At 49.0% G+C, this 16,232-nt stretch overlaps 1 protein-coding gene across 1 annotated transcript in view; it reads right to left on the bottom strand.

Annotated features, from left to right (window-relative positions):
• Window positions 1–123: 123 nt before the first annotated feature.
• The window catches only part of LOC142079661 (mitogen-activated protein kinase kinase kinase 3-like), an 85,932-nt gene continuing 69,823 nt past the window's right edge, over window positions 124–16,232 (bottom strand). The window contains exons 9-17 of the mRNA XM_075144264.1: window positions 14,958–15,031; window positions 12,859–12,926; window positions 10,822–10,914; window positions 9,618–9,812; window positions 8,650–8,798; window positions 7,746–7,877; window positions 4,891–5,020; window positions 4,109–4,286; window positions 124–2,839 (exon numbers count right to left, since the gene is read on the bottom strand). Of these exons, the coding sequence (XP_075000365.1) occupies window positions 2,611–2,839; window positions 4,109–4,286; window positions 4,891–5,020; window positions 7,746–7,877; window positions 8,650–8,798; window positions 9,618–9,812; window positions 10,822–10,914; window positions 12,859–12,926; window positions 14,958–15,031 (1,248 nt within the window). The 3' untranslated portion in view covers window positions 124–2,610. The remainder of the gene's footprint in view (window positions 2,840–4,108; window positions 4,287–4,890; window positions 5,021–7,745; window positions 7,878–8,649; window positions 8,799–9,617; window positions 9,813–10,821; window positions 10,915–12,858; window positions 12,927–14,957; window positions 15,032–16,232) is intronic.

Genomic DNA, 16,232 nt, shown 5'->3' with positions numbered 1-16,232 from the left:
GGATACATGACGATGTGGTGCACAGGGAAAGCCACCAGGCCCGCAACAAGTAAAATAAAATAAAATTAAAAAAAAAAAAAAACAACAAAAAGCCCCAAAAAAACAACTTTACATGGCATAATATTACATTCTCTTTTCCTAGTTTCATTCTGTACATCAGAACACTGCAAGGGTTTTAAAAAATAAAAAGGCAAAGGCACCTGAGGAGCGAGTCGCATACACACACGTATGCACACACGTGCGCGCACACACACGTGCGCGCACACACACACACACACGAGCCGCATCCATCCACGGGAGGATCTGGGGGCCCTGGGAGCGTTTTGGGGCAGCCCCATCCCAGAGCGGCCGGGAACCCCGTTTTTGCTTTCAAGGCTTTGGAAAGAAGGAAAAACACCCACCCACCACTGAAGGGCTGAGAAAATCAAACCCGAACAGATTCAATGAAAGAGGAGAAAACAGCTTAAAAATGGGGTGGTGTTTTTTTTAGCTTTGGTGAAAACACACTTTGTTACCCTCTTCCGACAAAACCCTTCCCAGCCAACACTGACTATTTTTTTTCCTTCTATTTTTTTCCATCCATCCCATATTACTGAACAGACTGATGGATTTGGTCCTATTCACAGAATAAAATTCTTCATTCCCCCTCGGAGAAAGGAGACGACTTTATCCCCCCCGGGGGAGAGCTGCCCATCACCACTGTGCTCCGCTGGCACAATCCCCCGCCGCAGCCCCCCGGCTCCACCGCAGCCCAGCCTGGGGAATAACGGGCCTCTGCAGCTTTGCAGGCAAGTTTATATTTAGCTTTTTTTTTTTAATTTGCCCTAAACTACCAATGTTTTGTTTTGTTTTGTTTTTTTAAACTGAAATAACTCTAATTTTTGCTTCTCTCTTTGGAGCTGTGGACGAGGAAACGCTCCCACCGCCACACCAGCGGTGCGAAGTTTTGATCTCTTCCACGCGGAAGAATTCAAGGATGTGTGAAGTCACATGAACAACGAATTTCTCAATTTCCTCTTCAGTCCAAACAACACTTTTCATTTTCAGTTAAAAACAATATTAAAATAAACCTGTGTTTGACACGCTGGCCTGAAGATGGCAACCTCCCAGTAACTGCTTATTTAACCCTTTGCTGAGCTGGGTGGAAATAGCTAATGCTGCAAGGAAAGGGGAGGTGGGATGGTGCAATTAATTTGTCCAAAATAACCAAGATCTGATTAATTAATTAGCTTCCAGGGACTCTATGCATGTTCCCTGCCTGGGTTTTCCAGCAGGGTAGTGCTGGTCAAAGAGGCTGTAGCCCAACTCTGCTTTCAACTGGCCGGTTTTCTCCTACAACTTCAAAATACTGCGGAAGAAATCGGTTTCCAGCTGCCCTCGACCACTGCAGCTCTGCTCTCTCGGTCTGAGGCTTCATAGTCCTGCAGCTTCTCCCTTGGGCACCACCGTGGAGGTGACATCCCCCTTCCCTGCACCCAGGGCTGGTCCCAGGAGGCATGGAGGAGAAGGCACCCAGCCCTCGGCAGCTCAGACTCACTGGCGCTGGTCCTCTCTGCCTAATTTTAGGCACCCCCTTGGGTTTTACGGTGACCCACTGGGCTCCTCCTGCAGCTCCGCTTCCAAAATGCGTTGGCATCCCTCCAGCCCCAGCACAGCGGCATGGGCATGGGTTAGCAGGGCTACGGCTATGAGAAGAGAGCTGCCCTCGCCAAGATCCCGTCCAGCTCCCACCCGAACCCTGATGGTTCCCAGCACAAACTGGCTGGTGCTCAGCCCTGCCCACTGCAGGCATCGACAGCTTTTAAACACCCCTCTGCACGGCCCACGGCAGAGGTCCCAGGCATCCATCTGTGGATGTACCCCACAGAGACCTCCTGCACTCCGAGAAGACCCCTTCTTCCAAGATCCGCACACACACGCGTGCACACGCGCACACACACACGCGCACAAAGGCAAAGTCAACACGGCTGCTGCATCATTGAGCCCGACTCCGTGCTTTGTGCCGAGTCGGGCATCACTCCGTGATTGTAACCGCTTAAGGCACAGAACAGTATTAAACGCCGCCCCGCTGGAGACGCTGGCTGCGACCTCCAGGAAGGTTCGGTCCCCTTGTGAATGGGGACACGCGGGTCCCCCCGACTCTGTGGTCTGAGGATCATCTCCTCCGGCTTGGCTGAAGCCCGTGCCTGTTCCCCTGTGAAAGGTGGTGATCGCCACCAAGCATCTTATTCCTCCGCTGCTCCCAAGGGATGCTGCCAGCGTCGCCGTCGTGCTGGGGGGGGACGGATCCCATTCGCCGCACTTTCCCCACGAGATAGGTAACACGGTGAGGGGGGACGACCCCGACATCGCTGGCAGCAAGAAGGTTACTTGGTCCTAGGCCAGCACCCGCACAGTCCGGGAAATCCCTCGCTCTGAATTCCCGGCGTCGACAGTCCCGAGCGCAGCTTGGAAATCCAACAACGTGGCGGGTGCTGAGCAAGAAGGGACCGGCGGGGGCCACCGCCAGGACAGCCCAGGGCGGAGGTCTGAACCGCAGAGCGCAAAAGGCCACGGGTCTGGCGGCCGCCCCCCTCCCGCCGGCGTTTCCCCATCCCCGCTGCCAGGGGCTCAGAGCCCGCAGTTGACGAAGGGGTGTCTCAGCAGGTCCTCGGCCGTCGGCCTCCGCTTCTCCTCCACGAAGATCTGCTTGAGGAAGTTGCGGCAGGAGTTCGAAACGCCGTCAGGGAGCTGGGGGTTGGTCGGCTGGGTGGCGATTTTAAAAATAGCCGCCATGGCTTCGAACTCTGCCCACGGCGGCTTCTCCGTTAACATCTCCACCACGGTGCAGGCCACGCTCCTGCAACAACGCCAAGCACGCAGGGGTGAGACAGCGGGTAAGGGGCTGGGGTGGCTGTGCATCTGAAGTCTAATCGGCTCTAGGATTGCGCCTGCCTGGAACGGACTGCGCAGGGAGCAAACCCGTGTGAGAAATGGGCGCACGTCTCCGTACGCGTGGCCCCCTGAAGCTCACAGGTCCTTGGCACAGGGCTCTCCGCTCCCACTAGCGAGAGTGAACTTGCAAGCCTCACCCTAAAGCTGGTGGCATTTCTGCCTATGTTAACTGGCAGATACTAAGTTTCATAAAAGCATGCAAGAGACCTTATCGGAGCATGCCCTGAAGGGAAACCCTGGCACAAATTTAGACACCATGGTTTCAGCAATAGCACGTGGTTCCCCAGGAAGCTGAGCCAGAATGAAACGTGTTCACCTACATCCAACTTCATCGCCGACGTGCATCTGAGAAGGAGCACGTCAGATGAGCAGCAAAGAGCCTGAGAGGTTTCCCTGTGCTTGCTGAGGAGTCGTCGTCTCAGCAGGGACCCTCTCTGCCACCTCCATTCGTAGTTGCTCCTAAAAAATTGAACCCTCCCATCAGCCGGAGCAGATGGTGCAGGGCTGCTTGCTAAGGACTCCCTAGGTTTCCCCCTCCAGGCCTCCGGTGGGGGGACTAGTTTTTGTTGACCCTACTTTGCCTGCGCACCAAATGGAAAGTACACTGCAAAAACAGTGCTTCCTCCCCATTTATTGGGAGGATTAATAGCGTTATCCCAGCTCTTTTAGGCTCCAGCTGAGATCTGTGGATCTCCACAGACCAAATCATTCACAAGCACCCAATGATTTTGGTTGTCTTCATGCCTGAGCCACGTGCAAACACCCAGCAGCAGTTTTTGAGAGGCCGCACAAGATCCCCCTGAGCCTCCAAGCTGGGTTTAGCTGACCTAAAATCAGGGCCACCAAAACTCAACAGCTCTTTTAGCAAACTTTGTTATCAAGCTGCTTTACAGAATTAAAGAGCAGCTACGGGGTCGAGCTGCGCATGGCCCTCAGATATCATAAAAGCTTCCAAAAGCAAGTTGTGATTTTGAGTGCTCTTGTTTTGGGACTTTCAGCTACAACATGCTCCCTCTGGATATCTGCACAGTTGATCCTAACATTTAGCTCCCATTTCCATCCTTTGCCCTGTTCCATCTTCCAACTACTAGCTATACCTGTTGCTCCCATTCCAACTTCCCAAAGGGATCATTTGTTTAAGCAGCAGTGGTGGGGTTTCTACTCTATTCCTTACCACACGTCAGCTTTCCTTCCGTAGCCTTCTCCACTGATAACCTCTGGGCTCATCCAGTATGGTGTTCCCGTGACAGATTTAATCCCAGTTCCAGACATGCAGATGGTCTGGATGCGTTTGCTGGCCCCAAAATCACCAAGTTTCACATTTCCAGCAGAATCTCTCAAAATATTGGCACCTAGGGGTGAAAAGCAAAAACAAAAACCCCAAGAGATGAAGCAGCAACCCAAGTTGAAGTGCCTACAGTGAGGAGAACAGGAAGGGCAAAGGCAAAGAGCTGGACATGATGGGTCTGGACTCAGCATTACGCAAAACCCGCCTCTCTTAAGACAGCTGCTCTCCAAGAGGGTTGACTCCCATCAGCTCTCCTGGATAGTCTCAGCAGGTTTCCCAAAAGTGAGTAGTGAATGGGAGATGACAGATCATCCTCCCCCCATGCAGACAGCAGAACAGAGCCTCAGATCCCCCTGAATGCCAGGGCCTCTCAATTCTTGGGTATGTTACACCAGGTTTTTAGATGTGTAAGGGCAGTTAACAATAATCCCTCTCAAGAGTACTTATTCTGGGCTTCCCAAGCAGGAAGACAGCACAAAATTTTGCGTTCCGCTGCTTGTTCAAGATTCTCATGGTTCAAGTTGGTGAAGGCCAGGGGCAAAAATACTTCAAATACCAGACCCCAGCACTATGTTTTGCACAAGAATTTATACTGGGGTAGGGGGAGGTTGGGTTGAACAAATCCAAGCAAGCAATAAGCCTCTCTCATGTGAGTATTATCTACTAACCTTTAATGTCCCTGTGGACAATCATATTGCTGTGTAAGTAGAAGACTCCCTGCAGGATCTGCCTGGTGTACTTCCGTGTGACATTCTCGGTCAGAGCACCGTAAGCTTTTAGCTGGTCCTTTATTGAGCCCTGTTGCAAAGAAACAACATACGTCAACTGTAAGGACCAGCAGAACAAGATGCATCATGTCACAGTGACTTTTTAAACTTTCCTGACCACTCTACCTTCCAGCTCAAAAAAACCCCAAACCTCTGCTGTAGAAACAGCGAGATAAAAATCCATTAAGTGCTGAATGGAGCAAGGACTTGTCCCCAGTGTCCCAGATTCCAGTGGAGAAAGAGGTATGGTCTCTGATGGGTATCAGTGCTACTTTTTGCCACCACTTTTGCCACCACAGATCTTTTTCCCCCTCTAGTGGCTGGATGTCCCCAATAGCTCATGGAGAAGGACCAAACCGATGAGGAGTTACAACTCAAGTGAGAGGATCAACTCAACCAATTTTTCAGGGCCAAGCTGATGAGTCAGTCTTCTATGAAGCCTGCCCCCACAACTTTTCACATCAAGGACTACCCACTGCCATGAGGCAGACAGACTCATGAGGGACATGATCAGCACCACATGGGACTGCTTCAACAAGAAGACCCAGGGTAGACAATTTGATAAGACTTGAATTTCTGACCCAGGCATGCAGGCTCCTACTGGTTTGATTTTATTGATCAAAGAGGAAAGGAAGCAGGGGTGCAGACATCTATCATCTGCAAGAGGTTGATCCCCTTGGTGTTAGCTATATTTTCTGTTCACTTCGAAATGATGTCCCTCACTCTGCCAGAGCTGGGTTTTAGCAGGGATGAACCAGAGGCAGATTTGGGGTTCAATCAGAGAGGTCGCACCCAGATCTACCTCCAGCATTCAGGTTGGCTGAAGAGTAGGAGGGGAAAACTCATCCTGTTTCTGCCTGTCCTGCAGCTCTGGGGTTGATCCAAGATTGCCATAGTCCTCCTCTTCTGGGAACAGTGGGATACTCTGCTCCAAGTCAGTCACTCAAACTGTTATCAGCTTTTCCACATCCACCCACCTCTGCTGTTGCTCTGCCCAGCTACTGTTTTGGCCTTCTTTTGAGGTTGGTGGTGATCCTGTTGATGGGCCTCTCCTTTCCCTTTCACAGTGCTGCTGAAGATACCCGAGATGCTCTGAAATTACCCCTTTGTGCAACTTGTATGCAGGGTATATTCCCTCAGCCACAACCCAAACAAGCTTTCTAATCCTGGCCTCCCTCACCCTGAAAGGGGGACATCAAACATGATACTGAAGAAGGGGAAACAGGGTCTTCAAGGCCTGTGATCAAATAGACCATTCTGTTTTCCAAGCATAAATTCAAAAAAATGGTTTACGGGCAGGGCAGGACAGAAAATAGAGTCTCAGCTATTGAATGGAGGCAGTCATAAGAATGCCAGGCTAACGGTGCACCCAAGCTTGGCGCCGTGAAGATTTTGCCAAGCTGGCTGTGTTAAATCAGAAGCTTGGCCAGATCCAGCATTGTGGAGCTGCTGTCCTGCAAGGTTTGGGAACTCATTCACTTCCACTGGCCTTGGAAACCAAAGCCCTGAGCTGCTTTTGCGAAATGAGCCGTCATTGCAGCACAAAAGTCAATCTGTATTTGGTCAGAGCTCTGGTTTATCATTAAAAAAACAAACATTCAACTTCCAGCCCTGCTGGACACTGCCCCAGCATCAAATGTTGGTTTCCTGGCTGCTAACAAACATCGGCACACTGCAGAATAAGAGGCAAGGGGACTGCTGAAACTCCTGGGGTTTGCTCCTCTGGGTCCATGCCTCGTCATAAGGCCTGAAAGTGAGATGCCTGCCCGCAGGGAGAGAGGGCGGACAGGGCTTGGAAGGTACTCAGACGTGTGGAAGTCCACCTGATTACTCACGTGCAAGATGCGTTAGGAGAGCTTCTAGCACATTTACTAATGACCAAGATTATGTGCGACCAGATGACTTAATAGTCCCTTCTGACCTTACAAATCTCTGTATAAACAAGGGTTTATTCTCCCACACTCTGGGGAATGAATCCAGCTGGACAGGCGGGACTTAGGGAGACCAGATCCTCCGGCAATGTAAATAGCATTATGCTGGTTTATACCAACCGATGACTTTGTCTAGATGGCTGATGTAATTCACATGCTCGCAAACAGAGAAAGAGGTGTTCAACTAATCTGCGTACATTCTCCGGCCCCTGCTTAGACTCTCTCAAAGTTTTCTGATCTTCTTTTTCCCTAGGGCTATTTCATCCTATATCAGCAAAGTCACAAATTGAAGCCACTCCTGCATGAGAGGATAATGCTACCAACAAAAAGTTCTGTCCTGAACAGGAGAAGACTTACAAGTGAGTAACACTGTTTCTAATACACACGTGCTGAAAGCCGTAAATAATTGGTGACAGCTGTGGGTGGACAGTTGTACTATTAGCTTTTCCTGCAGGGATTTGCAATAAATACTTAAGGATGGGCTCAGGCCACAGCATTTGGAGCCAGATCTGGATCATGTCCCACATTCACCAAGTTCAGATTCCAGACTGTGAACACACCCTGCTCCAGGATTCAAACCTAAAACCTGCCTTCAAGGCTTTTGATTTCACCCACTGCACGTTGAGGGGCTTCACCGTGACAACTGACTCACAACCTAAGCTTTCCCAAGCCTTAGGGATGCATCCACTGTTTTGGTTTGGCTCATCAGATATAGAGCAGCTCAGCTGAACAGTTTAACTCCAGATCCAAATTTCACCAAACTCCAGGGCAGTCTAAATCTGTTCTCTGTCTCTCAGGATAATCTTTAGCAGGAACCACACTTACCCCTGGCATGTATTCAACAAAGATAGACAGTTTCTTCTCCTCAGGATCCCGCAAGCACCCATAGTACTGCACTATCCTGTCGTGACGGAGAGTCTTCAACAGCTGAATCTCACATTCTAAGGCATTCACCTCCTGCAACAAAACAGACGTGCTTCATAATGAAAGGGAATGGTTACTTTGGCAATATTATCCAAATATCGCTCGACGCTGAGCACTCTTTTCATAGCACCTGTGAAGCTGCCCACAAGGACATCAGCCACGTGAGGCTCAGAAATGAGGAGTGCTGCCCTAAGAATAGAACAGAAGAGACTATTTCAGTTGGAAGGGACCCACAACGATCCTCTAGCCCAACTGCCTGACCAATTCAGGGCTGACCAAAAGTTAAAGCATGTTGTTAAGGGCAAATGCCTCTTAAACACTGACAGGCTTGGGGCGTCGAGCACCTCTCTAGGAAGTCTGTTCCAGTGTTTGAAGAGACGGGTAAGAAGGTAAAGAGATGGGATACACAAGGGCTTGGATTTGAGACAGGTTTTACTTACTTACTTGTGCTCAAGGAGTTTTTCTGGAAAGGTGTGAATGAAGACACTGGCAAGCTAATGTAGAGCCCAGAAGAGGAAGAAGGTGAAGGGAGCAAGAAGGCTAAAACTAAGGAAGAGCAGACAGACCTGTACCCGAGACAGAGGGGCCCAACATGACCAAGGAACTGGGAGGCAGAGAAATCACCAGAGCATACTGACTGGTCCCACAAGCCATTCGGGACAATGCCAAAGAGGGCAAACACCACACACTGTCTTTACACACTGCCTTCCAGCAGGGACACAGACCCTGCCGCCATCTCCACCCTTAGCCTCCAGCCCACAATCCCCCAGCACGCTGCAGAACGCAGTCCTGCCCTGGTACTCACTTTACTCGTTTCTTGACTGTCGGGGTCAAAAGGCACCTGTTTCACCGACAGCTCCCGGCCAGTGTCGGCATCGTAGCAGAGATAAACTTCCCCAAAAGCTCCTCTTCCCAGCAGCTTCCCCAGCCTCCAGTTCACAGGTGCCTGCAGGGCTACATAAGAGAGGAGAGGGTTGAAAGAAGAGCACAGCAGGGAGACTTCAGCATCAAGGTCCATCTGACCCTACAGAGTGCAGATCAGGCTCGCAATGAGCTCCCCAAGGCAAGCAGTGAGCCACCCTCTCCCAGGGGCACCACGACAAACCAGTTTTAATTGCACGAGTGCTACTGGTGTTGGGGGGGATGTCTCCCAGTCTGCATTAGTATAAACAGAAACAAGTCCCAGAAAAGTCGTATTTCTTTAGAGTCCTTCCTCTAGAAACTGCTTTCTTAGCTAACGTTGAACTTTCCTCTGATATAGGAGTGGTTAGCATGGCTGAGCAGCAACCCAGGCAGGGACCAGTAAAGAGTTTTATCTCACTAGTCATTTCTAGGTTGTTATCCATCACTGAACAGGCCCAGAATGCACCAATTCCTACAGTATGGGCAGTCTTGCAATACCAGAGCAGCCTGCAAAACCTCTGGAACCATTCGCTCCTGCATCCCAAGTCTCCTGGAAGCTTCTGCTGTGCGAGCACACTGACACTCCAACACAAAAGCAATTTTCTGCAACTCAGCAAGTAATGAAAACCAGCTGACCCCATACGCACCCTCAAGTGAAGGCCAAGCTAAGATACAGTGTGTAGTATTAAATCATCTGCATTGAGACGTAAGCTAGCGCAGCGTGCCTCGTGTTGGTGATGGAATCAGGGTGCATTCACACATGGTTAGCTTAGCTGATGCCCATTAACTCAGCAGGTGACGATAACTCAATTTTGTGTCGACACCCAGATGTACCGAGACCTCAGACACTCGTGGCTTTGATTCACTTACAGTTCCTAGCTTTCGTAGGGGAGGTGCTGAAGACCTGCAGACCTTTTTCACAATTGTTCCACCATTTGGGCCTGTACTCATCGTACTGCAAGGTGCTGAGCTTGCTGTCCCCATTAAAGCTCTTGGTTCGGCTAGAAGGGACAAGCTGAAACAGGTTCTCCTGTGGGAAGTAACTCCTGGGGAAAGTCCTCCGGCCTGTAGGAGAAAAGGGGGAGAGTTATGGCAAGAACACACATACCAGCTTGGATCTACCTATCACCACCTTCTCATGTCGCTGCCCAGATCCAGTGATGCACCTCTTCGAATGAAACAAAACAAGTTTAATGAAACTGAAGCAAAGTCCTGTGAATGTTTTTAATTCAATTTAAGAGTTGTTAACAGCAGGCACTACATCTAATGCAGATGTTTCCAGAGGGGTTTGCAACAGTTTAATTACATTAGGGTTTTTGTCGGTTGTTAATCACAATTAAACTCTGAACAAGCAGAGATTTACACTGCAAATTATCCCTGTCATCCCGTAATACAAATGACCACACAAGCAATGCCAGATCTTGTGATAACTGCTTGCACAAGGGTGGTGTCAGTGAGAGATGAAGTTCATTCTGGAAGGCTCAATATGCTGTCTGCATGTCCTCAGTATTTTTTTTCCAAGGGAATTTGATCCTTATTCAGTTTTGCCTCACACCACTTGCGGTCTCACACAGCAAAAGAAGGAGCAGCAACGAGGTGATGGAGTGGTCCCCAAAGCTCAGAGCTCCCCAGCTTAAAACAGAGATGTGAACAGATACTGCTACCCTGAAATTGCTAGGGGATTTCGTACAGCTCTGCGAGAAACCTGCTGTAAAGGTCACAAATCAGCATCCTCAAAAGCAAGCAATTTAGGGGAGCAGAAAGGTTGGTATCGCCAGGGATGAGAAATGCTTCCCATCGATGTGGCTAAGTTAAAACACTAGGTAAAAGCAGAGGAGGAGTTGAGCACTGACTGTCATACATGCTGTAGATGCTCAGCACTTCCCAAGAGCAGACCCGCAAGGTCTCACAGAGCATGCTCTTCAGGAAACACAAGTGAATCCCAAATTACTTGGTTCTTCTCCTTTTATTAGAAAATTCTCCCTCCCAAGTCTCTCCAGTCCTAGGCACTGTCACAAGCCATCAAGATCCTGGACCAAGCACCTCCCTCCCAGACCCTCCATCATTTTCTTACCATCACTGTAGTCCTTGCGACTTTGGGAGAGGTGGTACTGCCTCGGGAAGGTCCCACCTTTCCCAAACCTCTCGCAGAATGGGATGTCGAAATCTGACAGGAAGGAAGAAGAGACGCGTTTCTGACATGAGCTTAGTATCAAATGCCCAGAGCGTTTCTTATGGGAAAGTGTCCTGGTCTTCACGCAAAATTACAGGCAAGAACGAGGTGACAAGCTGTTCATTTACACGACCCTACATTCCCCAAAGGTTACTCTGAAATTTGTCCACAGTCACATACACCTTAGTGGAAAATAAAGGTTAGACACACTAGTCTTGATCCCTCTAAAAGCAATGAGGTTTAACTGCTGACTTTATGGACCCTGGCCCACACTGTTCAAATACAAGGCAGGGGATTAACATAGACCATGCCTGGTTTCCAAGACAGGGCACTAAACATCTTATTTGCACATGGAAAATACAAAAACTAGCATGGAAACAGAACTTCCAGGCAAGGTCAGGCCCAGATCCATCTACTCCAAAACCTCTGGTCTGATATCAGCTATTTCCAGGGAAATGCAAAAATCCAGCACTTGGCTAACATGGGACAATCCCTCCCCTCTTTCTTCTCAGATGCGACTCCTGACCTCTGAAAGCCAGAGACCAATTTATACCCCCAGAGGTCCAAACTTGTATATTTACTTTGATTAAATGCTAGAAAGACAGATTTAGAAGATACAGAAGGGATTAAAGACCATCAGAGTTTAGATTAGACATGAGATTATGAGAGAGATGGATGGACATGTGAGATAAGGACATATTTTTTTAATAAAAAAACGCAGCACAGGAAGCCATTGCTGGTAGCACTGAATAACTTGAGATTAAAATATCTGTCATTTCCCCCCCATCTTTCACCTCCTGTTTTTCCTCCATCCAACTCTAATGACACAGTCCGTTCTGATTGTTTGTCTTAGCCTGGGGCCAGCAGCCGCTCCTTGGAGACCATTCCTGGCCTCAGCCACGCTTCAGCATGATTTCCCCATTACAGCAGTGCGCAAGAGGAGCGCATAATGGCTGAAATATGGTCAGCAAGAAAAGCAACAAGGACAGGTCAAGAGGTTCTCAGCAAGCCACGTGTGAGCGATGATGCCGAGTGGTGTCTCAAAGAAAAATGCCTCCCCTACCACTAGGGATGTATTAAAACCTTCAGCGACATGGACTGACTGCAGCTTCATCTCTACATTTCAATCTAGAAATCCTGCCTCAGGCCAGAAATGAGTTATCATGCTACAGGCTGACTGCCATTTGTTCATTTTTAATAGTGAAAGTCATTACAATATTACAGTTTCCATGATTTAACCAGCTGGATGTTTATAAGTGATTAAGCAGTAACCTATGATCCTTGCAAGTTACCAATACACCTTCTCTAACAGCATTTGCTGTATTACAGATTATTATTAATGCAAGCGGAAAAGGTGTAACTCCCTGGAGAGTTTGGGACTCGGATTTTGCTATGTAGGAAGTCAGGATCCTGAAAGTGCAACTCACGGGTACTAACAGAGACAAAAGGTGATGCCACAAGGCTGTTTGCAGCTTCTCAGCACCTCCCAGTTGTCTCCAAATACAAGAGCAAGGCCCCCTCAGCACCTTCTTCCAACACAGAGCTCATCTCTGATCTTTCAACAGCTTTACTTGCTTGCATCCTTTTACTTCAGGGCCCTTGCTACCCAGTTTGGATTGCTGTTGCTGTAAACTGATTCCCAAACCAGGCCCAAAGGTTCTTCAGTGCTACCACTGTTGCTGCGGAGCCAAGAAGGGTTAATGATGACAAGAGCAGCCCTGACTGTGTTTGATGCTCTGGGTCTTTTGATTTTAGAGAACATTCATGTTTGATCATTGCAGGGTCATTTTGCAGTGTAACCTAAGCAATGGAGCTGGTTTGCTTGATTGTTTTTAATTACTTTTCATGCAGTGTCACCCCTCTAATAGCCTTTATCCAGTTTCTTTATAACATGCTTTTTATACTTCTAAGCAAATACAAACCTCCAAGAGTGCTTACCCATGCAATCAAGACTATCTTTGGGATGGCTCTTCCTTCCAGGAACAGGGGTTTGGGTAAAGGGAGGGCTGAAAAGGGATGGAAAAAAAAAAAAAAAAGGTGATACACTTTATTATATCGGAAAGGCTGTGGAATGAATTAGGATTACACACAGAAAGCACAGGCTATACCACAAGACACACTGATCACTGATCAGCCAAGTCTACCCGACTGGGCTCCCATCCTCAACCTGCACAAGAATGAAGACTGTTTTCTTGCTGGATCACAGCTTGTTCCTGTGGCAAACAAAAGGGATACTGCAGAAAACTCCCAGTCACCAGGCTGAAATGAAGCAGCCAAGGATCACACCATGACACCTATGCACAAGATGGCACAGAAGGAGGGATGCAGATTTCTCTTCCCTCAACGTCAAGTGTTCAACCACGCAACTCTGCTTTCTGTGAACGTGGCTTAGTTGCTGCCAGAGTCATTCAGTGACGCTTGACTCAAGCGGGTCTTCCCTTCTCTGCAACATCATCCCCCACCTTCCTCACAGAGGAGGGTCCATACCACTACTGGGCACGCACACCTTCCCAGGAGACCAGGAGGGAAGGGTGAGGGTTTGGTGCTTCAAGGCCCAAGGTGTTTAAACTACATTGAGAGGATGATAAAGCACTGCAAGAGGATCTCAGCAATCCTAACTTCACCCCAGCCTCTGTAAGGGCCAGCAGGGTTATCTGGACAGGTTGCTTTTCCACTCTCCCTTTTAACAAAATGGGCATAGTAGTAGAAATCTGCTTTGTAAAGTGCTCTGAAATCTACTTATGTTAAAGCTGATCACGACATGTTTGCTACGGTGAAGAGGAATTTGTCGTGTTATTTCTTAGCATCAGACTGGTCACCATGTCTGGTGACTAGCTCTGCCCTCTTGAGGCTAATGCCATCTCAAGCAATTGGCAGCAACGGCTCAGCTAAATCTTTGCAGGAATAGTCATACTTACTCCTCTTCCTGCCTTTGAAGAATATAGCCCTCCTCGTGCCTTTTCCAGCTCCTAGACCCCACGACTGAACACAGCTGCCTGCTTCTTTGTATGTGAAACCAAGCCGTACTACCCTCCTGCAAACATGCCTAACACTTGGTTCACAATAAACCGTTATAACCGGGCTGCGCTCCTCCTGTTGTTCTTCCTAGCAAAGTCTATGCAAAAGCGAAGCTGCGGCATTGAGGCTGGGAGCACAAGGAATCCAGCCTCGATACAGCTCTAACAATGAGCAAATACATCACAGGAAATTATTAAAAGCCACAAAAAGGAAATGGACCTTGATGCTGAGACAGATCCAAAGCGCACAGAGTTGCAAACCCGAAGCACGCTACACAATCAAATCAACACAACGCAGACCTGACGGAACACAGCCTTGATGCTGTACGGCAAAAGCAACGGGGGGAAAAAAAAACGAAAATCTTTGATGCAGATGGAAAAAAAGATATACTGCTTCCCAAAAGGACGCTGTGTCTTATACACAGCCTATCGTGCACAGCAGCAAATGTACGTCGCTGTGCACGTTTGAGCTTGGACCAACCAGCCGCACCAACTATTGAACTGCAGCCTGTGTTAGTACAACATGTCCTAGTTGCTTCCTGCTGGGAAGCTAAACTTAGTTGTTGCTCGTCTGGTGTCCTCAGCACCTTGACTGACACATCTGTGGCTGCTAGCAGTGCACAGGGGCTGCCAAATTTACAAGCGGTCAATGGAGAGCAGACAGCATGCCCGGGGAGGAGGAGGCATTGAGAGACTAACGGAGTATTGACCTGGTGACTGCAGAAAGCCAGAGGGGCAGGAGAGGGATCTGACCAAAGCAGAAAACCTGGGCACACAAAGCCAGGCTGTCTGCATATCCCCAGCTACTTTGTCCAGCTCAGATTACTGCAATTCAAATCATGCCATTGCACAGACGTCTGTGCTAGGATCTGGTTTTTAGCATTCAGGATAAATTTGTTTTTCACAGGTGCATCCTCATTCCAACAGGAACCTCAGGGCACGCCACTGACCCCACTCCTCTCCCGCTGTGGAGCAGAGGCTGCATTTCGGCTTGTGAACATGGTGACATGCATGACTCACCTGTCCACAGATCTGTCCAGCGACTGGCAGCTCCCAGAGAGCGACTCATCGGGGCTGATGAAAGCTTCAAGCATCTGACAGTGAAAGAAAAGGGAAAGCAATAAAACCACGCGCTGGAGCTCTTCAAGCTTCAGTACTAGCAGACCTCTGCAGGGTCAACAAGGCTCCATTGAAGCCGGCTGATTTACACCAGCTGATGCCAGCCCCAGTAGAGATGAGATCCAATCTAACAAAAGTTTTCTTCCCAGTGAAAATCCATTTATGATGCTCCCTCTGGATTATTGTTCTTTCTAACTGCTATTTGCTAGTAGGGAAACCGAGGCAAAGATAATTAGCACCCTGATGTTCAAACCATGCTGAGAAGTCAATGAGATTCAAAGTGCTCAAAGTATTTGGCGGGGGGGGCGGGGGGGAAATATCAAGACACAAACGATATGCCCAAGGCCGACTGGATATTGTGCACCATAGCCAGGATTGCAGCCCTGGACTCCTGACTTCCCCAAGCTGCCCTGGCAGACAAGACCAGCCTTCCTCTCTGGTGATAACTGAAGCATCATCACAGCCTTTGGCTAGAGGAACTGGCTTGGCTCTCACTAGCTCAGTGAGTCAAAAGCTGCATTTGTGTTGCTTCCTGGATGAGACATTGTACTGGAAGGGGTTATTTATAGCCGGTTAGTAACAATAGAGGTTTTGTATTGAGTGGCAAACCTAGGGGCTATGTGTGCTTCTACGCGGAGCAGAGCTTGCTCAGGACCACGCTGTACTGCGGTCGGTACGATGCTTCCTCCTGGCTGCAGACCCATTGCGGACACTCGCTACCTCCTACTCCACAGCCAGCCCCAAGCCCAGCTCGTTCCCAGGAAAGCTGAGCAACGAGGGTTAAACACCACCTGGAGTCACCCTTCGCTGGCTCCCAGACCCACGTCGCTCCTCCTTCCCTGTGTACGGGGACAGCCTCCCTTTCCATGTGCCGTTCCTGCGTTAGACCTCCTCAACCGGTTGTCATAACAGCTCACATTGTTTTCACAGGACAGTCCCAATAGGAAAGTAAGATTTTTCCCTGCTTCCCAGTTTTTATGCCAAAGCCTCATCCTTCAAAGCGCACCAGCCAAAGAGGAGCAAGACCCCTGCTAGACCCCACTCCCCACCTCTGCCAGCCACGCCAGGTCTCTCCCAGCAGTTAACATAATGCTGAAATGGACTCATTTCTCGAAAGCATAGAATTGGGAATCCAGGCAGGCTCCATACTCAACCTCTGTCCATCTGTCAAGCTGG

Source organism: Calonectris borealis, chromosome 2 (genome assembly GCF_964195595.1).
Source record: "Calonectris borealis chromosome 2, bCalBor7.hap1.2, whole genome shotgun sequence".
In the NCBI taxonomy this organism is placed as follows: Eukaryota; Metazoa; Chordata; class Aves; order Procellariiformes; family Procellariidae; genus Calonectris; species Calonectris borealis.
The sequence above is the reverse complement of the archived record's forward strand: the minus strand, read 5'-3'. Positions and strand labels throughout refer to the sequence as shown.